This window comes from Bombus vosnesenskii, unplaced genomic scaffold, assembly GCF_011952255.1.
Source record: "Bombus vosnesenskii isolate JDL3184/JDL3185 unplaced genomic scaffold, Bvos_JDL3184-5_v1.1 scf7180000013349, whole genome shotgun sequence".
NCBI lineage: Eukaryota > Metazoa > Arthropoda > Insecta > Hymenoptera > Apidae > Bombus > Bombus vosnesenskii.
In genome coordinates this window covers 807,430-831,549 of record NW_022882985.1, presented here as the reverse complement: position 1 = coordinate 831,549, position 24,120 = coordinate 807,430, and the positions used below count along the sequence as shown (strand labels likewise).

General features: G+C 31.3%; 6 protein-coding genes across 11 annotated transcripts; 4 read left to right on the top strand and 2 right to left on the bottom strand.

Annotated features, from left to right (window-relative positions):
• Positions 1 to 404: 404 nt before the first annotated feature.
• On the top strand, positions 405 to 2,548 carry LOC117236558 (regucalcin-like). Its single transcript, XM_033499627.1, has 6 exons — positions 405 to 521; positions 1,157 to 1,341; positions 1,431 to 1,640; positions 1,718 to 1,930; positions 2,013 to 2,125; positions 2,225 to 2,548. The coding sequence occupies exons 1-6, from the start codon at positions 457 to 459 to the stop codon at positions 2,453 to 2,455; spliced, it is 1,017 nt and encodes a 338-aa protein (XP_033355518.1). The 5' UTR covers positions 405 to 456; the 3' UTR covers positions 2,456 to 2,548.
• Positions 2,549 to 2,907: 359 nt separating this feature from the next.
• Positions 2,908 to 4,631, top strand: LOC117236559 (regucalcin-like). The gene is made up of 5 exons (XM_033499629.1): positions 2,908 to 3,275; positions 3,355 to 3,564; positions 3,668 to 3,880; positions 3,962 to 4,074; positions 4,181 to 4,631. Exons 1-5 carry the CDS (start codon positions 3,116 to 3,118, stop codon positions 4,427 to 4,429), a joined length of 945 nt encoding a protein of 314 aa, XP_033355520.1. The 5' UTR covers positions 2,908 to 3,115; the 3' UTR covers positions 4,430 to 4,631.
• Positions 4,632 to 5,177: 546 nt separating this feature from the next.
• Positions 5,178 to 16,581, bottom strand: LOC117236555 (calcineurin-binding protein cabin-1-like). Its single transcript, XM_033499621.1, has 13 exons — positions 16,498 to 16,581; positions 14,556 to 16,093; positions 14,319 to 14,483; positions 14,067 to 14,255; positions 13,849 to 13,992; positions 13,595 to 13,775; positions 12,142 to 13,526; positions 11,689 to 12,064; positions 10,186 to 11,613; positions 7,937 to 8,100; positions 7,556 to 7,823; positions 7,325 to 7,471; positions 5,178 to 7,047 (listed from the first exon to the last, which is right to left on the bottom strand). Exons 1-13 carry the CDS (start codon positions 16,579 to 16,581, stop codon positions 5,365 to 5,367), a joined length of 7,752 nt encoding a protein of 2,583 aa, XP_033355512.1. The 3' UTR covers positions 5,178 to 5,364.
• On the top strand, positions 7,342 to 10,195 carry LOC117236557 (pyrimidine-specific ribonucleoside hydrolase RihA-like). Of its 3 annotated transcripts, XM_033499626.1 has the most exons (6): positions 7,342 to 7,414; positions 8,308 to 8,409; positions 8,874 to 9,060; positions 9,118 to 9,298; positions 9,390 to 9,640; positions 9,732 to 10,195. In XM_033499626.1, exons 2-6 carry the CDS (start codon positions 8,339 to 8,341, stop codon positions 10,041 to 10,043), a joined length of 1,002 nt encoding a protein of 333 aa, XP_033355517.1. In that variant the 5' UTR covers positions 7,342 to 7,414; positions 8,308 to 8,338; the 3' UTR covers positions 10,044 to 10,195. The 3 variants fall into 3 exon arrangements, with proteins under 3 accessions (XP_033355517.1, XP_033355516.1, XP_033355515.1); XM_033499625.1 differs by lacking the exon at positions 7,342 to 7,414 and having other exon boundaries at positions 8,324 to 8,409; positions 8,859 to 9,060; XM_033499624.1 differs by lacking the exon at positions 7,342 to 7,414 and having other exon boundaries at positions 8,324 to 8,409; positions 8,856 to 9,060.
• Positions 16,582 to 16,904: 323 nt separating the features above from the next.
• Positions 16,905 to 18,806, top strand: LOC117236561. Of its 2 annotated transcripts, XM_033499632.1 has the most exons (4): positions 16,905 to 17,313; positions 18,086 to 18,220; positions 18,343 to 18,431; positions 18,535 to 18,806. In XM_033499632.1, the coding sequence occupies exons 1-4, from the start codon at positions 17,298 to 17,300 to the stop codon at positions 18,646 to 18,648; spliced, it is 354 nt and encodes a 117-aa protein (XP_033355523.1). In that variant the 5' UTR covers positions 16,905 to 17,297; the 3' UTR covers positions 18,649 to 18,806. The 2 variants fall into 2 exon arrangements, 1 of the variants encoding a protein (XP_033355523.1); XR_004493879.1 differs by lacking the exon at positions 16,905 to 17,313 and adding an exon at positions 17,671 to 17,781 and having other exon boundaries at positions 18,086 to 18,806.
• LOC117236556 (nuclear pore complex protein Nup160 homolog) lies at positions 17,803 to 23,994 on the bottom strand. 3 transcript variants are annotated; one of them, XR_004493878.1, is made up of 11 exons: positions 23,855 to 23,994; positions 23,309 to 23,622; positions 23,103 to 23,232; positions 22,484 to 23,010; positions 20,945 to 22,401; positions 20,140 to 20,822; positions 19,370 to 20,070; positions 19,050 to 19,280; positions 18,872 to 18,975; positions 18,185 to 18,713; positions 17,803 to 18,112 (listed from the first exon to the last, which is right to left on the bottom strand). XR_004493878.1 is itself a non-coding variant. In XM_033499622.1 (10 exons), exons 1-9 carry the CDS (start codon positions 23,937 to 23,939, stop codon positions 18,874 to 18,876), a joined length of 4,230 nt encoding a protein of 1,409 aa, XP_033355513.1. In that variant the 5' UTR covers positions 23,940 to 23,994; the 3' UTR covers positions 17,803 to 18,713; positions 18,872 to 18,873. The 3 variants fall into 3 exon arrangements, 2 of the variants coding, with proteins under 2 accessions (XP_033355513.1, XP_033355514.1); XM_033499622.1 differs by having other exon boundaries at positions 17,803 to 18,713; XM_033499623.1 differs by lacking the exon at positions 23,855 to 23,994 and having other exon boundaries at positions 17,803 to 18,713; positions 23,309 to 23,430; positions 23,501 to 23,623.
• Between the last annotated feature and the right edge of the window lie 126 nt (positions 23,995 to 24,120).

The following is a 24,120-nucleotide window of genomic DNA, read 5'->3' as shown; positions in this document are numbered from 1 at the left end:
AAGAAGGAATATATTTATTCAAAATACTATATTTCAAATTTTTATTTCTGGTTTGACCGAGGATCATGTATATATTTCTAAGGTAATGAACATTACCTAATTTCTTTGAAGTGACGTTATTGCAGAAAACTACTCATAATTGTCATTTGCGAAGAAAATAAATAATAATAATAGTAATAATAAATAATCAGCCAAATTTATCTTTATATAAATATAGGTTATCCTAGCATCAAACATAACAGCAATATTGATTTCATTAGCAGTTTATGCTATTGTCTACAAATATGTACATTCTAAATAATTTGCTATCAGCGAGGAGTGAATGGAGAAATACTATATAAGGAGCAAGCAAGATAACTGCCATAATTATTCTCACATTTTTCCTTGGAAAGTGTTTTGCAAGAATTGTCAGTTTTCGTTTGTCTTTTTGAACATATTAGCATTGTCTCGTATACAATGCAAAATATTGCTGGTACAGTTTTACTTCTCGGACTATATCTTGGCTTCTTCGTTCATGGCGAGTAAGTGAAAGGATTCTCCTAAAACTTATAGAATATCAGTCATTTGCGCACAAAGATTATAAATATAAATAAATGATTTTTTTTATTGATCTTTAATCAATTATTTGCTTTTAAGTATCAAAGAAAATATGAACTCTATCATCTATCTATACTAATATTATAAAGAGAAAAGGTTTGTGCGTAGAATGTGTGTATAATTTCAGAAATTATTTAACCGATTTGGATAATTCGTTCACAGTTGGAAAGTACATTTCCTCCAAATGGATACAGATTACATTTCATTACGCTTACTCCTTCGGGCTTCAAGAACCGAACAATGAGCATAAATGAAATCCAAGTCTGATCAACGTAACTTTGTTTCGAATACTATTTACTATATTGATTTCTATTACAAATAAATGACAGGGATTTTAGAATCGCGAAGTTAAACTCATATTAGTTCTTAGTTATGCGTGGACGAAATCTAGGTAACAACTAGTATGTATATATATAAAATACGAAAATTATAAAAGCCGCGTGAATAAAAATATTCTCTTATATTACGAACTGTATTATAAATGTAAAAACTTCCGATAGTTCGTGAGAATTATTGTTCCGTATTATTTGAAATAATTGCCTTTTTTTGTTATTCGTAGAGAAACTCATGGAAAACGAAAAGATAACCATGGACTAGTTATTGAACCAATAGTTGGCAGGTTTCAACATAGTGAAGGCCCTTTATGGAATCATCATTCACAAAAGCTTTCTTTTGTTGATATTGAAGCACAAAAAATATGTAGGTTTGACCCTGTAACAAAACATCTTTCCTGCATATTCATAGGTAATCATTAATATTGTATATCTAGAGTCTGTAAAAAGAAAACAATTTCATTTTCATAAATTAATATTGATTTCTGAATTAATGATTAGAAAATGGACCAGTTGGATTTGCTATTCCTATTAGAGGAGAACCTAATAAGTTTGTAGCTGGTAGTGGTACAAAATTCATCCTAGCTACATTGGATAGTCATAAAAATACTACAGAATCACTTCCTGAAATACTTGCTGTTGTTGATACAGATCGCAATGGTACTAGGTGGAATGATGGAAAGGCAGATTCTTCAGGAAGATTCTGGGGTGGTTAGTTGAAAATTATCAGTCTAATAGATAAAAATAATAACTTAAGCATACTACATGTTTCATTTACATTTCTATAGGAACAATAGGACCAGAAGTAAATGAAGTTGTTGTTCCTAATCAAGCATCTTTCTATCGTATTAAGTCTGATCTCAAACCAAAAAAGAAATTATCTCCTGTTACTAATAGTAATGGATTAGCTTGGAATCTGCAGGATGATACATTATATTATATTGATACTCCTACGCTTCAAGTAGCTGCATTTGATTTTGAGCCCATCAATGGAACTATATGTATGAAACTTTTGAAAAACATTAAATATAAAGTACAAAACTCATGTTGAATTAAACTTGTAATAAATATAATTCATTTCAGCTAATAAAAGGATTGTATTTGATCTTAAAAAAAATAATGTTTCTGGAATACCTGATGGTATGACTATAGACATAAGTGGAAATCTTTGGATAGCTTTATATGATGGAGGTGCTGTAAGTATTGTTGTAAGAGTTTTATATATAATTAACAATATGTTTATGAAATAAATGTAATATAAAACAATAATATGAAAAACATGTATTATATAATAGGTGGTCAATGTTAATCCTCACACTGGCAAAGTAATACGCTTTGTGAAACTTCCTGTTCCAAAAGTAACTAGTTGCACATTTGGAGGGCCCTTGTTAGATACTTTATTTGTAACAACATCTAGCCGTGGTTTAAGCAAAGAGGAACTTGAAAAACAACCACATGCTGGTTATGTGTTTGCTGTAAAAGGCTTAGGAGTACATGGCCTTCCTACAAATTCATTTAAAGCATAATAATTTTTAATAATGAATATTCTTATGCACTTTATAATCATTCTGCACAAACAATATTAACAAAAAAGAAACAATAAAGATAATTAAGTAAAACTTCTGCATTCTTTTATTTTTTAAATTTTAGGAACAGTAATAAAATGATTAACCTAGCATTAAAGCACATCATCACTATTAACAATTCCGTAAATTAGTTACATTATATTGGATGAGTGTAATATAATTACATTATGTTGCACAATCAATTTTTATATCTTTTTATCAAACATCACTTAATAATATTTTCATTTTTTAACTTGTTCACTTTATAATAAAATGATAACCTTATATTTGTGTTGTAATGGATCATTGTACGTATATACTATTAAATGATATTAGTAAACTACTGTTATTTGCTATCTACTAGCTACGATTATTAAAGTACTAGATACTGTTATCAAAGTTCATAAGCCATGATATATAATGAAGAACTCTCGCGTAGCATCTCTATTCTTTAAAAATAATTCAATCTGGCAAATTACGAAGTTTAGAGTTTACTGAAAGATTAAGTGATTTTTACATTCTGTATTTTGTACTTTTTGTGTTCTAAAAGCATTTGTTACTATACAAATTATACGTGTGTATAATAACTAGTAACTAACAGTTAACTATTAAATCAGACAAATGTCAGAAGTAACTGTCGAACCACTCGTTGGACCATACAGTCTCGGCGAAGGTCCTCATTGGGATTGTGCTTCTCAAAAATTATATTTCGTTGATATATTTGCCCAGAAAGTACTCAGATTTGACCCTGTAACAGGTACTGTTACATCTGTTTTGGTAGGTAAGTAATTAAGAATTTTGTATTACGTAATTTGGTATTTATAATCTGTTTTATAAATATATTTTTATCATTATATTAGAAAATGGACCAGTTGGATTTGTTATTCCTGTTGAAGGTAGCACCAACAAATTTGTTGTTGGATCTGGTATAGATGTAATGCTACTTTCTTGGAATAGTGAAAAAGATCTTGCAAAATGTATACCTCAAACATTGACTACTGCAGATGGTAAGAGAACAGAGATCAGATGGAATGATGGAAAAGTAGATTCTTCTGGAAGATTATGGGCTGGTTGGTTAAAAATATAAATTATTTTATATGAAAGTATATTACTCACATAGTATAAATTCTTACATATAGTATAAATTCTTACGTAATCTATTCTTCTTCTTAGGAACAATGGGTTCTGAAAAGGATGGAGATATTCCATTTGATGCGGGATCTTTTTATTCTATGGGTGATGATCTTTTATTGAAAAAACAAATATCTCCGGTATCCATAAGTAATGGATTAGCCTGGAATCCTGATAATGATATATTTTATTATATTGATTCATTTACGTATCAGGTTGTGGCATATGATTACAATTGTCAGACAGGAACCATATGTAAGAAATTTACAATGTATTTGGTATACATTCTGTGTTATGTTAACCAAAATTTACACTTTTAAATCTTAAATTTTATAGCAAATAAGAAGATTATTTTTGATCTTAAAAAAAATAATATTCCTGGATTGCCAGATGGTATGACTATAGATACGGATGGAAACCTTTGGGTTGCTGTGTTTAACGGAGGTTGTGTGAGTGTTACTACATTCCTATGGCGATTCATAATTATTATAAAATACATTGTAGAGGAAATAATTGACATTTATTTTCTGAGAAGAGAATATGTTTAATGTTTAGGTTCTCAATATTAATCCGAGAACGGGCGAATTGTTGCGTTTTGTTAAGATTAACGGTGCCAACAACATAACAAGTGTTGCTTTTGGTGGTCCTAATTTGGATATCTTATATGTAACAACAGCGACTGTGCAATTAAACGAAAATCAGTTAAAAGAGCAACCATATGCTGGTTACTTATTTGCCATCAAAGGTTTGGGTGTTCGCGGTTTTCCTGCAAATTCGGTTAAACTACCAAATAAATTAACATAGATGTACATATAAATATTTAAAATATTGTATAAATATATAAAACATTTTTTTAATATTAAATTACTAGCATAATGAATTTGTAGATTATATATATATAAAAGTTACATTTTTAATAGTTTTTGCAAAGAAACAAACTATAAGTTAGAAAAGGATTATTTTAAGTTCCTTATTTGAAATAAACAATACTCTATATATGTACAGATATACTGTGTTTTAATAAAAAAGATATCTATAAATTATTCATTAAAAATGTACAAGTATTTTGCTAATGTTTAATTATACTTTCCTATCTTTTTTTTTTACGTACAAAGAAAATTGTATTGATTACTGAATTTATAGAGTAGAAAAATAATATATCATTTTATTAATATGCAAGAACGTTTCCTTGGAATTATAGTGAAATTATATTCGTTATTGTGTTGCTATTTCAATCTTTACGAGAACTTTGTGAAAAGTAGTGATATTCAAGCATTGTCATCCTGAGGCTTGTCATCCTAACTAGTGAAAAATTAAACTTTCACTACTTTTTTCTTGAGATACAGATAGCCTCTTAGATATATGTATAATTTATGGAAAAATTCCATGTCAATTATTTTCATACTTTAGAATACATCTATTATTATCTATTTTCACGTGTGATAATTAAACCGTTCATATAGAATGATTCCATTAGGCACAGAAGTGAGAAGGCTAGCGAACGAAGGCTATTTCAGTCGTTCTTGATGGAAATAAAACTGTACACTGCAAAAACGTTAGAAAATATTATTTGCATGACTGTGTACCTTATCATTTATATACCACGATCATTGTAAATTGCGGATGACAAATTGCATTCAGCATGAGCAATACATCAATGAAGAAAATTGAAGAATGAGATGAAAAAAAAAATTATGAAGAAAAGGATGAAATACTAAAAATGTTTTCATAGCGACGATTTAATCGTCTAATGTTATAATTTCGACACTATCATTAGTGGATTTCTCTCCTTTCTTGCCAGAAACATTACTCGACTTTCCTCTTGGTAAGTCATATATATTCTTGCAGTCTGATGGCCTCAAAGATTCTGACACTTTTTGCTGAACTACACTACCTCCCGAAGACAAATTTTTCGCGTATTCCATAGTCGTCTTTATTTGCTGAGGTTTTTGTTGAGGTATAATTTCTAAATGCGAATGCTGTTTCAATTGGGAAAGCATCGAGAAAGCTTCTACGGAATTTCCTTGAGAATACGAACTCGGCAAAGAACTAGAAATATCCATTGATGCTGGTTTCGTTTTCGTAGAGGACTTCTTGTATGGTGAATATTTTGTACTTGGACTTTTCAAGCTAGCTTGAGGATTTACCGGACTTACAGAGATTCCACTCAATTCTGGTGGTATGTAAGGGGATTGCGTCATTGTCGAGTTCCCAGGCATCGCACTCAATATGTTCGATAAGTTACTCGGCAACGCAGACACTGTTTTAGCTGGTTTTGTTTTTCTAGCTATATTTTGTACATTCATCTGCGAATACGATCTTTGTGAATTTTTCTTTGACAATAATTTATGTTGTAATGAAGTTCCTGAGTGCGAAGTTGGTACATTCATAGATACTGTTTGTTTCATTCCAATCGACGGACTTAGTACTGTGTGTACAACTTGAGGAATCACAGATGGATTTGTTGTAGCACTACTTTTCAGAGGAGAATGCGATAAGGAAGGATTGTGCGCTGGTTGAGGCTCTGTCAATGACTTTGACACTCGAATTTGAGGAGCGCTTATTTGTTTTGGTGGGCTAGTCTTAACGTGCGTTTGTATAATGGATGGCTTCAACAGAGACACTTGCGTAGTTGGTGGTTGTAAGATAGGCTTCGATGGTTGTGATATTTGTAGAGATTTTGGAAGTTGAACTGGTAGAGAGTCATTTTGTGGACTCTGTTTCGATGGTTTACTTTTAGGTGGTACTGTATTTACTGGGGTTATTGATATACTAGGTCTATCTTTAGTTATTGACACAGTTGTGGTAGTTTTTGTCGTGGCTGCTTGTTCATACATAGGCGTGGAACGCACTGTTGTTGCCGTAGAATTACTTAAACTTAGTAATTGTTGCACAGTCAAATTGTTTAAGTTACTCAAATTGCTCATGGTAGGAGCAACATTCATACTAGAACTGGAGGTACTCATTGTAGGTACACTGCTAATATTAGGTCCAGTGGCAATAGTATTACTTAATCCACTGGTTAAATTTGACAAAGAGGTAAGATTATTCTGATACTGTCTCAGAATATCCTGATAATTGCCTATTTGATTTAAGTAATTCATTGCTGATAAAGGATCCATCATACTGTTGCCTAAGCCGCTTGTTAATAAAGCGGACAACATATTTGGGTCAACTAATGGATGCATAAAATAGGGATTCATCAAGGAACGATTTCCTGATGCCCCCATATAATTAGCGAAAGTAGGTTTCGCGTTGAATTGATTCATTGTATTACTACTTTGCTGCATGGCTTGTAGATATTTATTTACATTGGGTGGACGTCCTCTTGGTCGACCAGTGGATGTTAGATTTCGGTATGGTTTTCGATTTTGAGAAGATTGTGGCGACGTAGAAGTCACTTGCGGTTGGGACGCGACTACCTGTACATATCGAAAATAAAAATTGTATTAATATTGACATATTTGTACTGTGCGTTACTGGAAAGAATACTAGCGGGACGACACAGGTGCAAGGGAGTATAGTATCTGTATCGTTCACCGTCACGTATTGGTATATTTGTGTAGTGGGATACATGATATCTGGATACATGATACCTAATGCGTCATTACGCGTGCTTATCTTTATGATTATATCAAATTCTTTCCAACAACGCTTTATGATTGATAACATGAAACGATATAAAAGCATAAAATTTACAGGAGTTGGAGATGTTGCTTGAGGCTGTGTCTGATTCTCTGTAGGTGGTTTGTCAAGGCTGGAGAAGAATTTGTTTAAAACCGTCCGATTGTAATTATAATCATTACAATACTTTGTAGCAGTTTCCAAAACATTTCCTTCCAAATTCTATTAAAACAGATATAAGATATCAAATGAAATAATTATGTACTAACGATTACAATATATATTCTATTCAAAATCTTCACTTACTTTATTGCCGATATACGTTTTATATGTATCCACCAACAAAGAAGCAAGTGTTTGTATAGTTTGCTCCTTAGTTTGAAAACTTTTTAAAGCTCTCTGATAAACCCAATATGTGTCAAGAAGTACTTGAGTTCTAGCATCTGCATTTGTGTTGGATGCAAGATCAGAGGTACTTGTTCCCATTAATTGCATCTTAGTTCTAAGAGATTGTAAACAAAGAGTCAATGCTTGACGAGATAACTGCTCTCTTTCCGAATCACGTAAATATTTTCTAGAAAAATGAACCAATTTTATGAATTGAAACGTTAAACAATTTCGCTGGAAAAAGTGTTGTTGATAAATGCGTGTATAGAAGGTAAAATATATATTTTATCTAAAATATACTTGTCTGATTCTGGAATTTTCCCAAGTTGCATGCTCAATTGCATTAACATTCGACCATCGTTTGTCTCTTTCAGTACTTGCATTAATAACGTTACGGAACGAGACATATGATATGCGAAACTTCCTGGTCTATCAACTTCTCTGTTTGGTATGTGCCAAACGCCCTGGAAAAGATAAGTGACAATTATCCCATTCCGAAAAAAATAAGTGATAAATATCCCATTCCGAAAAAAATAGTGACAATTATCCCATTACGAAAAAAATAAGTTAGCAAATATATCTGATAAAATAACACAGTTATGGAAGGAAATGTTAAATAAATATATGCTTCGTTATTTTTTTTGCTTACAATTCTTATTGTTCTCATTTAGGTAACATCCCTTTTTGCTTGAAAAAAAAAAGATGAAGAAATATTTGTTCTGTTGCAATCTGTTCGCTATAATCTCATTTTGTTTGTTGCTGTACAGTGTCAGGTAAGTACTTAATAATTTATTTAAAAATTGATATAATGAAGTCACATTTGGAGGAACATGAGGAGTTCGAGTCTCATTAAACATTGATGGCAATTTAAAATTATCTCTTCTCGTTCTTTTCCGAAAATATAATCTTTAATAACTGTGTTATATCAAGTCTTAAGTTAATTTGCGTCTTGTAATCTTATATAAGATTAATTTTTTTATTAATATGAACGAAAGTTAAATGTAATGAAAGTTGAATGAAATATGAATGTAAGCGAAAATACTAAATATTAATTCACAAATGACTTTTGCAATCTAGAATGTAATATAATGTAGACATGAACGGCTCTATGTATGGCTAAATTACTGATGTTACTACTTAACGCTTGAATTTACTATTTTGTTATATCGGCCTTGTCAATTATGTAGGTTACAAAAAATTTAAACGCAATTTGTTGCTGTAGTAAAACTTTTTTAAGGTCTGCCAATGTTTCGAAAAAGATTATAATAGACACAGATGCTGGGGCAGATGATGCAGTAGCTATATTTTTGACTCTTAAGTCTGAAGATAATGTTTTAGCAATTACTTGTTCTTATGGAAATACATATATGGAAAATGTAGTTATTAATGTACTTAAGATTTTAACTGTCGCCAACAGAAGTGACGTAAGTATATCATAAATTTTACTTAAACTAAACATTCTATATTGCAATATCTTCCAGATACCTGTGTATAAAGGAGCACATAAAGCATTAATAAATGGATATAATGAATATACTGAAGATAATTACTTTGGCTCTGATGGTCTAGGAGACTTTAATTTTATAGAAGAGATCACTGCTAAAGTTGATGAGAGTAAACATGCAGCTGTAGCTCTCATAGACTTAGTAAAACAATATCCATGTGAATAATTAATTATTATCAAATTATTTAGTGCAATAAATTCAAGTTAATTTAACACTTTATATTTAATTATATTTATTACGATTTATAGATCAAATAACCTTATTAAGTATTGGTCCATCAACAAATGTTGCTACGGCAATTGCATTGGAACCTCTATTTTTAACGTATTTAAAAAATCACATTGTACTAGGTTCCAGTGTTAGCGGAGTTGGTAATATTTCACCTAATATTGAATTCAATTTTTATCAAGATCCAGAAGGTAATTATATGATACTGAATAAGAACACTACAAGTGTTTTACTTCCATGGGAGACAGCAATCAACAGTTACATAACCTTGGTAATTATTTTAAAATAAAATAATATAATATAATATTAATATTAATTTATATATTAAAAAATGATATAAAATATCAGTGACTTTTGAGCAGGACTGGCGTATAAATGTATTGGGAAAGATAAATTCTTCTATTGTGAATTTCTTAAATAAAGCAGAGAGGAAAAGTTTAACAAAGTCCAATTCGTGGAGTATTTCAGATGGAATGGCTGCTGCAATTATGCTACAGCCACAACTTGTAACAAGATCTATAATAACAAATGTGAGTCCTGTAATCGATGGACTCGCAAGGGGCTCGGTACTTGTAGATTATACTAATCTAACTGGCAAGCCAAAAAATGCAAAAATTGTACAAGCGATTGATACAGATGGTTTCCAACAACTGTTATTGGACAAATTTTCTTAAACACACATATTTCGCATGTAAATACTTAAAGAAGGATAAATATTATACTAAAGATATTATACTATTATAATACTATACTATGCTATAAATATTAAGAATATTATACTATTACACTAAAAGAAGTATAATAAAAAATACTTACATTGAAAAAATTAGTGCTTTTTCTATCAGCAAATAGTCCTTGAAATCTTTCCTCTCGATAAAATTGACAATTATAACTGTCCAACAAAAGATTCCTGCATTTTATTATGTCCTTAGCAGTCTTATTGTTGAAGAAGAAATGCGATAATCTGTAAAACGATTTGTAATGCTCCGAAAATCTTAAGATGCATTGTTCTAAACCAGCTAAACAATATGTTATTAGAGTTGCAACTTCTTCTTCAGTCATATTTTCTTCTTTTTGTACAAAAACCGAGTCCTCTTTCTTTTTCTCACTTTCACTTTCACCAGAGTCGCTCTCGGTGTCACTTGAACTATCGCTATCAGAACTATCATCACTACTGCTTGATTCATCGCTGCTACTAGAGCTAGAATTATTCGTTTCGGTCGTTGTCGTAGTTGTTTGTGTAGTTGTTGTACTTTCTTGCGAACCTCTCCTACTTAAAGTTAGCTCTTCCTTCGTAGTACTTGCAAGTTTCTTTTTATCAGGAGGTTTATCTTTCATTTCTTTATTACCTAATTGCAGATCTTCGTTTTGTAACCACTTCCCTTCAAACTTTCTTGTATCTTCATCTTCAGGCGAAGATTGTCGTGTTTCCTGACTAATCTCCATCGCTTGTTTCATAAGAGCGTCCATTAAATCTTGAACATTTTCCGATTTTCCTTCACTTTCGAATACAGTACCAATTTTTAAAGATGTCAATGAGCCTTTTCTATTGTCTTCTGATTTTACACTCACCTTCGTCTTTTCAACAGTTTTCTTCGCTTTCTTTCTTTGTGATTTTGATTCATTACTTTCATCGCTCGATAATACCATAATCTCATCGTTCTTTTCTTTTTGTGAAACCATATCACAAACTTTTGTGATTACATCATCTATTAAAGCTACAACGTCTTGCATTAATTGCAAATGAGATACGTTACCTAATTTTATCCTCTTTGCATTATCTTGTGGTAATTCTGCGAGAGGTCTTTTACGTGCTTCTGTCTTCCCTTGTTCAATACGTTGACTTGTTCCAAATCCTTTATTTGTTCTGTCTATAATTTCAATCTCCTCAATGCTATTTGAACGTCGACCGATAGTAACAATATTTCTGTCTCCTTCAGCTGTAAACTCCATTTCTCCTCCAGCATTTTTATTACTTGTAAAAAGATTTTCCTCTTTAACCTTCTCGTTTAGTTTTGAAGTATACTTCATGAAGGGGCCTTTGGCACATTTCTCAAGATGAAATTGGAGCAATTGTCCTAAAGATTTCTTTAGAGGTTTCCCCTCATGCTGTTCAAGATATTTTAATATGCTCGCATGAATTCGATAGTGTACTTCTAATGCTTCAACTGAAAAATGCTGTGGACATTTATGACTTATTCTACGTGGGTATTGTGCATTATTGTGATATAATAGTTCACTAGCCTGCAATTAAATATAAACAAATTAGAATATATATCATCTATGTCCAATATAAATGGTATACAGATTTACAAATACCTTCGCGTAATGTTCCAAATATACAGGAGGATCTTGGTTTTTCTTTTCGGCTATCTTTCCGAGCATATATTGATACAGCCATCTTTCATCATGCGGTATTGTTCCATCTTTAGTACCAATAAATAAACGAGCACATGCTTGAAAACACTGATAAGCGATTTCTAACATTTCTTCTTTTCTAGTTTCTAAGATTTCAAATCGTTCCATACTTAACGTGTCTGTTTCTTGTTTTAGTAATCGTGAACAAAATGAATGAACAACATATGCGAATGTCCCGTATTCAGTCCAAATAATATGATTACAAGAATCCAACTCGACAGCATGTCGATAACTGGATTGGGTTAATTTCGCTTTTGCTAAAAGTGAGTCTTCATTTCTAAACATAAAATAAACAATCATTATTATTAACTTGTGTTATATCATATTAATAAAGAAGTTTGAAGTACTACTCACATTGGTTTATATTTATTTAACCAGGTTTCTATTACGGTGCCGGATGACATTGCTAGTCCAGTCCAAGAACTCAATCTTGTTGGATGAAAGCATAAATCCAATAAATAATACCGAATAGCTGGACTCCATTTACAATTTTTAAAACAAAAATCTGCTAGGAGATAATAAATAGTGGACATGGAATGCGGCAGAAGCTTCTTAACAGTCGGCATTGTGTCTCGTTCACCCATTATATAAGCCATCATTTCATCAATCACTTGATTCGGATCACTTTCTTGAGGAATTAACTTTATTATACGTTTAAACAGATCTTCTGTGTCTGCATTAATTGTTAAAGTCCTGGGTGAATGAAATTCTGGTATTTGCTTGGGTTTATAAAAATTAAACAATAACTGTGCTCCTTCCCAAGTCACTTTCATTTGAGGTACTCCATGGTCTTCTATATGTTTTGGTCGCCCTTTGTTTACTTTATTATAATGACCATATAGACAATAAAATATTTGTTCCAAATATTTTGAAACTTTACTTTTTATACTGGAAAATTGAGGGGTTTCCAATTTTGGAATAACTAAATTTAAAGTGAAAAATAAGAGTTTTGCTTCGTTGTAGCAACACCATGAGTGTCTTCCCATAAAGTCATGGGCAATAAATAAAATCATGATAGATGCTGGAACACCTTCATCCTCATCATCTGATTCAGAATAATTAGAACTATGCTTATTTTTGTATGACGATTCAGCCTTTGCTCTCTCTTTGTCTTCTTTATATTGCAAAACATAATGCAATAAGATCCAAGGCAAGACAGTTTCAAGTGGCATCTCTACAGTATTTTCCGATACATCTAATTGATTGCAAACAATGTGAACCAAATTTTGTACTAATCTCGAAAGACGTGCTTCCGGTAAATACTTTACAACAAAAGTGCTTACTTCAATTGTACACGCTTCTAATTTTTCAAGTGCCATTAGGACGGACCTCGTCCATTTCTTTTGTTCTATATCATCGGAAGCATTTAAATAATTTTGCCATGCTTCGTTGAGGCAAGCTTCCGCCCATACATAACATTCTTCGTATTGTTGTAGTTGCCATAAACTATCTAGTAACATGGATAACTGTTGTACTCTATCAACGATATTATCATTTACGGATAAAAATTTATTTCCTTGTTTTGCGAACTTGAATGTATCCTGTAATATGTAGGCTAGCTCAGCGTATTTTTTTTCGTCATACAGATTTTGTATTTCTCCTAATTTCTGTCCTCTCTGGATAGACTTAAGTTTCTTCTCCACTATTTTAATACTGATATTAGAATGATATTTACAATTAGGCAATTTTAAATAAACCATTTTGTTTTGTTTCGCCAATTCTTGCATATGACTTAGCAACTGAAAAGGTAATATCTGATTAGATAAATTAGGAAAAATCTCTTTGTGCTGGAATCGAAGTTACTTACCAATTCTAAAGTCTCAATGACAATGTCTGTATCTCCTTGGCACAAAAAGATATTAGCTTTGAGCCACAAAACCCTTAGAAATATCAGAATATTTTCTTCATTTAAAATATCCCTCCTAACGCTTGTAAAAATTATATGCCCCAGTTCCTCAGATGGCATTCCTGTACCAAGTTTATCTAATCTAAAATAGACAATGGAATTCTTTAATTATTTTAATTAGAGAAGTATAATAAAACAAACAGAATAAAACATACGTTGAAAACGGTACTATGTCTGGTTTATTGCTTAACCATTTATCTGTATGCAGTTCACCAAATAATAAAGTCATTTCAGTATCTAGTTTTAAAATATCATCATCTATATCTTCTTCAAATGGTGATGGATGTGGAATGTGTTCCCTGTAGAAAAGAAAAAATGCATTTTATTATCTGAGACATGTTTACATAGAAAAGCTCACATTTATTTGTTATACCTCATAAATGTATATGCTTGCAAATATATCTCTAATATTCCTTTAGACCATTCTTGGTTCCATTTGGTGCTTAAAAATTCCGTATATTTTGCTATAATTATCATTAAATTACTCTTACTACTATGTTCATTAATGAACATATTTACTTCGGCTACCTCAGATTCTGTACCGAAATAATTTTGTTGTTGACTATAGAAGAAAGAAAATTAATTATTGCAAAAACTCAGTTGCTCATCCTTAAATAAGACCTACCTTGTTTCAGGACTCGGAGATTTTGAACTATCAGAACTTTTAACTGCTTCTATAGTATTGCTATTATTTTCTTGATTAGCAAACAATTGATATAAATCCATTGTATCCATAGAATCGTCCATATTTTTAGAATGATCGTCTTTGGTTAATTTTACTGTATCTGGCCTAAAATATTAACAGTTTATATAATATTGATTATAAGTTACATAAGTATAGAAATGTCTTATAAATACATACAATAATGTACTAGGAAATATTCTTCTAAGAGTTTCTTCTAATTGAACATCATCTCTTTCAGCTTCTCTTCTATTCGAACTTCTTACTCTTGCAGAACGTCTCATACTGTTGCAACTCCAAGCCCATTGTTGTAGAAAGCATAGAGCACTTCTCCTCCTTTTTTTCACCTTTTGTACTTCTTCTTTTCCTTCAATCTTTTCATTCAATTTTTCTTCTGCCTTACATTGTACCTCTTCTTCTTTCTTTGAGTCTTTTTCATCATTGGATTTGTTACTATCCTTATCACTAATATTATCATTTTGTGCTTCATTGCCAGCATCATCCATTATTTTCTCCAATTGTAATTTATCTCCATTTTCATTTACTTCAAAGTTATTTTGTTCATCTAAATCATTTTTTACTTGACTTTGTTCTTCAAATTGTACAGCATCAGTATCTGAAATTCTCAAAAGGTCTTCATCATCTATTATTTGTACATCACTGGAACATGATTTTTTATCATCTTCTATTTCAATATCCATCATAGATTCGGCACCAGCACATTGATTGTCATCAAATGTTTCACATGGAGAATTTGCATCATCTATTTCTATCTTCATTGATTTTTCAACCTCATTTTCATTCTCTGTTATGGTATTTTGTAATACTTCCTGATCAGTATTAACATCATTATTTCCCTGAGTATCTCCCTCAGTATGAGTTTTGGCTGTTTCTTCAGAATTATGAACAGTTAGATTAATTCTACTAACAAAACTCAAATTATTTTCTGTAATATATCTATGCATATCTAATAAACATTCTCCTAAATCTAACCAAGTATAGTTTTTTATGGGTTTTCTTAGTGTTAGATCTGGCAATGGTTTAGGGCAGAATTCTACGCTGCATGTTTCTGCCCATCTTCTAGCAATATCCTTTGCTTCTGCTATTAACTTATCTCCTATTTGATGATCATATTGAGTATATAATGGTGGATCTAATTGCCAGTCACTATTGTACAATTTATAGCATTCTTCAAGGCATGGAATGTCTTTAAATATTTTATCACGAAAAGCTAAACCTTTTACATAATTGGGATCACGTTCTAATGCCATAGAAATGTACAAAAGACAATTCATATAGTCAGGAACTGCATATAAGGCAGTTATCATGTTATCTAAACATGGCCAATGGTTTGCATTGCATTTTAAACCTTGCTTAAATGATGAACATGCCAATTCTAAATTTGAGATTTTCATAGCTAAGATACCTATTCTATGCCATAATGTTACATCTGTATCATCTAAATTAGCTGCTTCCCAGTAATTTTCTACAGCTTCATTGTAGTTTCCCAACATGGCCTGTATAGCCCCGATATTCTTGAAGCAAGAATATTTTAATGACAACATTGGCCTAGATCTACCATCAGGTATTTCAGGTTTTTCAACTTCATCCAGCAATTCAGTTTCTAAAAGATCTTTAAAAATATGCAGCGCATCTTCTTGTTTATTTTCTTTTAATAATACTAAAGCTTTATTATATTCGGTAAGAGCTATTTGTTCCTGAAACAGATATAAACAAATCTAATTTTTTAGAGTTTAATGAAACATATGTTATTAATAATGAACAATAAATTTTAGTTCCTCTGAAGAATAAAAATTCAAAGGAAACAGATTCAAGAGTTTACATGAATCATAGATGACTATTTAACTAAATAATGTGTTTTTCGATTATAAAATGATCTATAAAACAAAACAACCTTAAATAAAATATAATTAATTATAGTAAATTAAGACAGATTATTATAGATATTTAATTTTCTAAATAGATATGTAATCTGAATATTCTCTGTGTATAGTTTTATATAAAATTTGAACACCGATAGAAATTAACCATGTTTTAATAACTGAGAAATTCATAGGTTAAGTTCTTAAAGAAATAAAAAATTGACAGTGTTGATACGTACTTGAGCTTCTTTCGTGATACTCGGTAAATCTTCCTCTTCACTTTCTTCGCTGGATTCTTCGTTCAACGCCGATATCTTTATCATTTTAAAAATTTTTTTACAAATTCGATCTTACATACAAAACATCAACAAATCAAGCAATCCTATTCAATGTCGCCATGTTACTGAAAGTATGCAACGTGCTAGTTCGTATATATACATCTCATATAGGGTGTTCAAAAAACAAGCATGTATTTCTTATAGTTCGAACGCTTTTTATTTATTTTTTAATTTCTTTATAGAAATTAATTTAAATTAATAATTTCTTTATAGAAATGTAATTCAGACGCATGTATATTCTTCACGCGTATATTGCGTCGTTTACTTGAAATTATTCTTTATACACCCTGTATATGCATTATCTGCGAACCCCGAGATAATTTAATGCACAAGTTTTGCACATATTGTAATGTTAATTCTCATTTTATATTAGTAATAATATAAATAAAGTAATAATATTATAGTTGTTTTGCTTGATTTATTTAACATTTTGCAATCGTATAAGCTTTTATAAAACTTCTACTATGTAAATTTGTCGACATAACGTAGCTTTAATCATCTTCTGTTTTTTTTAATTATCTTTATCATTAGAATTACGATTTAATTATTCATTCGTTCATCCCAATTGTGAAACGTAAATAAAATACATTCAATTTTCTTGCGCGAAGTAGAAAATTGTGTTTGAAGGAATCAAATTCAGCAGTTTTTACAAATCAAAAGATACACTCAGGTCATTGAACTGTTGTACTTAATATGCAACAATGTTTATGATTTGGGGTAAGTATTGCTAACACACATTAACATTTTATTGTATGTACTCATTTATAAGCTAATAAATCTAGTTATTAAAAACTTAAACACGGCATGTTTTACATAAGACATCAATAAAATAATAGTACTTAAAATCTAACTTATACGCGAATACATACACTGCTAACACATATGAAAGTAGATGTACCTATCTATGAACTAGTGTTTTTCTCGTGTTTAGTAACAAAGTTTGACGAAAAATTTAATGTAAAAAAATATTCTACATAAAAACACCAGTTTATACAAATGTAGTTATACTATTTCCAACATGTTGAATACATTTTTATTATAAATTATATAAAAGTATTTTATTTTATGGTAAACAGCTACTATAAATTTGTATTTACCTCTTAGTAGCTTAGTAAGACCACAGACTATTACAACAAATTAAATAAAAATATCAGTGTAATAGGCATTGTTGGAATAATAAACGAGGTAAAATACAGCTAATTATGATTACAAATATAAAAATCAGTTTTATAGAAACAGCTTGAGGAATATGGTAGTAATTCTTTGTCCCCAAATATGTATATCCTAACTAATTCTACAATATACAATAATTATTATTGTTGGCACTCGTATACTGTAGTACAAATAATAGCTTTTTATTGACGCGAAATATTGATATTGGATTATAGTTATATAGAACCGAACCTGCTTTCTTAATTGCATTTACATTAACGTTTTGAGCACGCGAAAATAGAGATAAAACTTGTTATAATAACTATGTACATTATAGGAGACTGGTTCGCAAGTGGAGTACAATCTGTAAATACGCAAAATCTCCTTGATTCTGTAATTATAACAAATAAGAGTATCATAAGGAGAATTCGCATACCTCCTTACGAAGTATATAAAACTCATTGGCGCAATGGTGAGATATCTCCATATAGGATGAAGATTAATAAGTTCCGATATTGTATCTTTACACAGTTTTAAGAAGTTAATTTCTCTTTCATAATTTTGTTACCACAAGTTGTTCATGATTTTCTTTAGATCCCGAAATACAGAGACATTATTGGGCAGCATCTTTTCTTCTACCTGTCGGAACAATCTTCGTTCTTGCTTTGATAGTTATTTTGATGGTAATATTTTGTTCATAGTTTCTCATATATTCATAACAAAATAATCAATTGTTATAAATTATATTCATAAATGACAGTCATTTTAAATTTACAATTATTTCAGGTTTTGTTCAAAAGATGTCCACAAATGGTTGCCGTGATTGTCGCAGCGATTCTTGGCGTCATTATTGTATTTACGACGGTGATATCAATTAGTCATGCACCGATTTATGCTTGACAATCTTTAATACTATTGTTCCAAATATGTGACATAAAATTTTATCTTTTATAGTATAGATTTTCCTAAAACGTTATAGATAAAGACTGGTGTAAAGATAGTTGTATCATCAGCGGAGACAATTACACGTCCGCACATATTAAATATTTTTATATGTATATTTTTTTATAATAGAAAAACAAAGTATTATTTTATCAACCACTAATATAAGTACTCTACTTACTACTAGCAATTCTTGCTACTTAATTTTATTTCAATCATATCCTTTGACACCCTTATCACTTTCTGTTCATAGCTTTGTAATGCTCCTTGTAATCTTTGATAGCTCTAAAATTGGTATTAATATTTCTATTGATGTTTTTGTGAAAGAAATACATGTATACAATAGGAAAATTACGTACCTCGGAAAAGGTAGGATTTTCTTTGACTTCTTTTAATTCATATAATAGCACTTCTAAAATGTTAAGTGGCAACCAAACTGGTGTAGTTACGGATGTCAAGTGCGTTTTAAGACCGAAATTTTCTTTACCATCACCCATAACAGCATTAATGTATTCAACTCCTAACTCGCTAGCTTCTAATATTCTACCAGCATTTAACATAAGACGAAGAAGTTCGGCAGCATTTCGTTTCTATAGTAAATACCAAGTGATTTTTTATTATACAATATAATATAACAATATATTATACAATATGATATAACGGTTAAAAAATTATTTACCTTGTATGACATCAATAACCATTGAGGTATAAACGCTCCTTCTTGAAGTAATTTCCGAGTGACTGCTTTATGCAACTCACTGTATCTATCTTTTTCATGCTTCAACGTTAAATATTCTAACAATCTCCAAGCGGTGTTTGTAATATTTGTATTTGATAAACCAATGTCAAATATATCGTTTTGAATAAGCCAGTCCCATGCATTTGGATCTTCTCCTCGACTTAAACGTATACACTGTGAAGCGAGACTTTCAAGCACGGAACTTTTATTAACATTAAATTCATCGCATAAATGCAACGCTGTCGTGTATAATCCAATAGTTGGTAGTATAATAATTAGCTCCGAGGGGCCAGCATGTGAAACAATATGCAACTCCGAATTTATTTTCGATACTTTCAATCTTGCATCCACAATGTAGTATTCCCTTTTTATATCATTTAATTCAAGAACTTCGACTTGTTTTTTTATTTTATAATGCAAAATATCTTCGCTACTGATGCTTCTTCTCGTTTGTACTTCATAATCCATTTCCTCCAAATAGTTCTGATCAATTACAGGCCTAACGATCCATCTATACTTTTCAGAGACAAGATGTAATGCATTAATACAAGCTAACAAGCACTGAGCTTGCCTTGATACGATCGCAACAGATTGTGATTCTTGACTTAATCGCATAGCTTGCTCGTACATCACTGATGCAGCTGTAAAACAAATCAATTACTGTATGAAAAAAGGTTTAACACTGATTTCATAATAAGTTAAAGTAATACCTTTCCGCATGTTCCCTTTATCTATGTGAAAGCTATATAAAAAATTGTAGTAATTATTTTCTATGAGGTCCACACTCCTGGCTCTACCTTCTACTATTCTCTCTAAATCTTCATACATATCGACATAAGGAAATGAAATTAAATCTATTAATTTTTTACGTTCAAAGAGAGTCACTACCAATTGTCTCAAACAATCTACTCTACGTGCAACGTCCGGATTCGAATTTAAGCAATTGTAAGCTTTTATATGGTGACCCAGGTTCAAATGTTGCATGAATACTATTGAGTGAAGTGTTGGCAAATTAGGATCATCTTTATCAGCCATTAATATAGCTGTTTCAGCGAGCTCTATGATACAGTCGGAAGCATTATGTTCCTCAAATAATTTGATAACTTTTAAGTAATACTGAATTAACGAACTATTTTCGGATAGTACGCTAGATTCGAGTAAGGCATCAGCTAAAAATTCATCTGTCAAAATTCCTCTAGAAGCTCGAAGGAAATGATCGCAAGCTTTATGCGCTTCTCCCATTTCAAGTAACGCGACTGCTAATATAAATTTCCTCGATGCACTGTTCCACTCGCACCATGTATTCAGAAGCCTCACATACTCTTGAACCAGCAAGAACTGACAACTAGACAATAGCCATTCGGGGAAGATAAAATTTCCTGATCTCGGCCATCTGATATATTTTTTATTAAGGAAATATATAAAAATTTTAGGACAAAAAAGAAACGTATACCACGTATATAACTAACATATACGCACGTGCATAAATAAATCGATAGTTTTATGAAAGGATACACGAGCTGTGCGATGAAAGTAATATGCGTTAACATCCCATAATGCCATGGAATTAAACTGGTCGCATCTAAATTTGTATGAGCCATCAAATTGTGAGCATGTTTTGCACCACTGTTCTCTATAAATAATTCTAATAACGATGAAGATCGATGTTGCTTGAATCCTATATTTGCTCTCGAATCAACAAGTTTCAATAATGCTAGACGCTGAACACTAGAATCTAATAGAGATTGTACAGGCATTGGTAATGCTGTGGATTCACATATCCACGTCACAACATAATAAGCTTGCATTAACACAACTGTCTTAGGTGCTAATGATGATTTTATGGAATGTAATGATCGTGAATCAAACAATTCAGGTCGTAGTAGTATCATTTGTTGTAAAATTAATAAATTTCTGCAGATTGCAAATCTCAATTGTGTTATTTGTGCTACACTTTTTGATATTGCCGAGATGCCTAAGTGACTACTAAAAAAGTGATTTATATTGAGTAATAGTATCGAAGCATCATGATCATCATTAAGATGTACTTTGTTTGGTTGTCCAAGATCATATGTTAATGTTTCTAGCAACATTGCCATAGCGCTGGATATATCTCTAACATTTGATAATTTGTGACAGCTAAGATGATGTGTGACAAAGTTACTAATCGGTTCTTCCGACTCTAACATCAGTTTTGACAATAAATCATCGATAATAGTGTCTGGACTTTTTAAATGATACAGCTCTCTCTTTACCGCTGTTTTAGTTTCTTCAGATAATTGTTCTTCTAATAGTACTAATGCTGACATTAAAGTAATAAGATCCTGACATATATCTTCGTCTTGTGACAAAACTGGCGTTGTTTTGAATCGGGATGTATATGATCTTTCATTACAAAACATTAAATATTCTAAAGCTTCCATTGGTCTCAAAAGCGAGAAGCACGACTTTTTAAGTAAAACTACTCCGTAAACGCTAGGCAGTAACAACAATCCCACTGGCCTTGTACTATTGGCATGATACTGTATAACCCAAGAATAAAATTTTGACCAACAACGATTGGCAATTTCTAAATAATCTTCATCCATAAGTTCGTAATCCATAATTTCAGCTTGTATCTCAGCTTCTACCGCAATACACACGCGTTCTTTCAATTCCGCAGCAGAAAGAATTTTATCTTCCAAAAAATTAGATCTTTTGTATATGTTCAATGCTTTTGTTATATCTGCCAAAGAGAACTGACCAGGGTGAAAAATGTAATTGATATATGCTTGTCTTGGATCAGTATCAGCATCACTAAGAATGTAGTCTCTGTCTGGTGTTTGTTCTAGAATCGCAGCTTCCCATTCAGAATTAACGCGTCCACCACTCAATGATAATTGAGCATGCGTTACTTCAACTGTATCCATATCAGTGGTTCTCCAAACAGCCCATAATCGAGTAGTGGTAAAGAAAAAGTCAACTAAATGTTGCTGTAAAGATTAATACATATAAAAGTTGTTTTAAATGGTAACTAATTTGTAATCAATATGAATAAATGTGAATAGTACATACATCTTGCGCGAACTTGGTACATAATCTAACAAATTTAAACATCCCATTATCTTGAATTGGCTTTAAAATACTAAATTCACATCTAGTACTAAATTTTAAAAAAGTTCCCAAGTATAATTCATTATTAGGACCCAATGCTTTTCTTAATATATGACCTTGTGCACCTTGCGAAGCAATGCGATTATCTATCGCCGTATCAGTCACAGCCACACATTGAGCTTTGTTACAAGACCACATACGGATATTACCTTCACGACACAATGCAAACAGATATGTATCACTTTCACAACTATGTATTGTTAATGACATAGCCACATGGGCTTCAGAATTGCGTCCTCTGAAAGCAGTTGCAATACCACTAAGAAATCTTGGCACTATTGAATCTTGTTTTAATTCACTGCTATGTACAAGGCCAGTTTTTGTATCTAGCCTCAGGAGAAGTATAGTTCCAGAATTATAAGCAAGAGCAAACAGTGCTTCTTGTGGTGGAATAAGCCATGATGCAGCTGCATGAGGAACTGGAGAATCTATAAAAGAAAAAAGGAAAAAATTAAAGTAATTGCTGTGAATACTATATTTGAAAAATGTTATTTTTTAAATTCTGTCACGAATTACTAACTTGTAGTTCCTGCATTTGTGATAACATGAAACATATGTGGATCTTCCTTAGTTCTTTTCACATTCTGCGCAGACATTTCACTAAATATTGACTGTGTACCTAAATCTTTATATGTACTTAATGAGTGTTCCTATAAAATAACAATTTGTTAATGCAATATCTAAAATCATACAATATTCAATTACTACCTTCTGGAAGCTACTTACATTTTTATGAATTCTTTCAGGATGAGGAAATGATAACTTATGAACACTAGAAACGGTTGCTATTAATATAATGACTGAATTAATTGTTTCATGTATGGAAATGCCATCCAAAATGGGTGTATCTGTAAACTTATATCTTACTCTACAGTTGGCTAAATTAATATCTAGACTATGTTCAACCAACTCAAGTACATCATGACAAATACGCCAATAAATAAACCGATTCCGTGTAAAATATTTCGAGCCATCATTGTATGAATAGCCTCCTGCTCTCTCTGGAACTTTTATGTCCTGTAAGGTACTTTGGCTTCCGCCTATAAAATAATATAATTACAGAGACAGGTACTGTATAACTATTTTCTATTTGAAAAGTAAGGTTAGGAATTCAATTTATAAGGTTTAAAGCGTAATATTCTCATAATTAATAGATGCTCTCATAAATGGAAAATAAGTATCTTTGATATACAATAAAGAAATTGATTTTAAATTATTTTGAAAGAATAATTTCGTGTGTTCCACGAAAATAAAAAGGTTATGGTTACATACCCGTGTTCAACGTGATTTCGTTCCATTTCTCTGGTACAGTTTGATCAGGCACAACTTCTCGATATCCCAAAGGAAATTCTTCCATTTTTTACTTTGTTTATGAATAAGTATTATGTCAATTTAACTTTTAAATCATATTGCACTATTGCTCAAAATTTTAGCGGGCACCAAACATCGGTGCACCGAGTGTCACGCTTCTTCACGCTTCGCGCTTCTCAGTTTGGCGCCCTCGACTTTACCTTCTGTTGCTAATTTGCATAATTCAG

Excerpts from the sequence above, each read along its gene's own strand:
- LOC117236561 (XM_033499632.1), top strand. Across the intron at positions 18,221-18,342 it reads TAAAACTCATTGGCGCAATG|ATCCCGAAATACAGAGACAT; the intron begins GTGAGATATCTC and ends GATTTTCTTTAG. Across the intron at positions 18,432-18,534 it reads CTTTGATAGTTATTTTGATG|GTTTTGTTCAAAAGATGTCC; the intron begins GTAATATTTTGT and ends CAATTATTTCAG.
- LOC117236555 (XM_033499621.1), bottom strand. The coding sequence starts at position 16,581 with ATGATAAAGATATCGGCGTTGAACGAAGAATCCAGCGAAGAAAGTGAA. Across the intron at positions 13,527-13,594 it reads TCATTGAGACTTTAGAATTG|TTGCTAAGTCATATGCAAGA; the intron begins GTAAGTAACTTC and ends TTACCTTTTCAG. Across the intron at positions 12,065-12,141 it reads TTAAATAAATATAAACCAAT|AAATGAAGACTCACTTTTAG; the intron begins GTGAGTAGTACT and ends TTTTATGTTTAG.
- LOC117236556 (XM_033499622.1), bottom strand. The coding sequence starts at position 23,939 with ATGGAAGAATTTCCTTTGGGATATCGAGAAGTTGTGCCTGATCAAACT. Across the intron at positions 20,071-20,139 it reads TAAAGGGAACATGCGGAAAG|CTGCATCAGTGATGTACGAG; the intron begins GTATTACTTTAA and ends TTTGTTTTACAG. Across the intron at positions 18,976-19,049 it reads AAAATCCTACCTTTTCCGAG|AGCTATCAAAGATTACAAGG; the intron begins GTACGTAATTTT and ends TACCAATTTTAG.
- LOC117236557 (XM_033499624.1), top strand. The coding sequence starts at position 8,339 with ATGAAGAAATATTTGTTCTGTTGCAATCTGTTCGCTATAATCTCATTT. Across the intron at positions 8,410-8,855 it reads TTGTTGCTGTACAGTGTCAG|TAGTAAAACTTTTTTAAGGT; the intron begins GTAAGTACTTAA and ends AATTTGTTGCTG. Across the intron at positions 9,641-9,731 it reads TCAACAGTTACATAACCTTG|GACTGGCGTATAAATGTATT; the intron begins GTAATTATTTTA and ends ACTTTTGAGCAG.
- LOC117236559 (XM_033499629.1), top strand. The coding sequence starts at position 3,116 with ATGTCAGAAGTAACTGTCGAACCACTCGTTGGACCATACAGTCTCGGC. Across the intron at positions 3,881-3,961 it reads TTGTCAGACAGGAACCATAT|CAAATAAGAAGATTATTTTT; the intron begins GTAAGAAATTTA and ends TAAATTTTATAG. Across the intron at positions 4,075-4,180 it reads CTGTGTTTAACGGAGGTTGT|GTTCTCAATATTAATCCGAG; the intron begins GTGAGTGTTACT and ends TTTAATGTTTAG.
- LOC117236558 (XM_033499627.1), top strand. The coding sequence starts at position 457 with ATGCAAAATATTGCTGGTACAGTTTTACTTCTCGGACTATATCTTGGC. Across the intron at positions 1,342-1,430 it reads TCTTTCCTGCATATTCATAG|AAAATGGACCAGTTGGATTT; the intron begins GTAATCATTAAT and ends ATTAATGATTAG. Across the intron at positions 2,126-2,224 it reads CTTTATATGATGGAGGTGCT|GTGGTCAATGTTAATCCTCA; the intron begins GTAAGTATTGTT and ends ATTATATAATAG.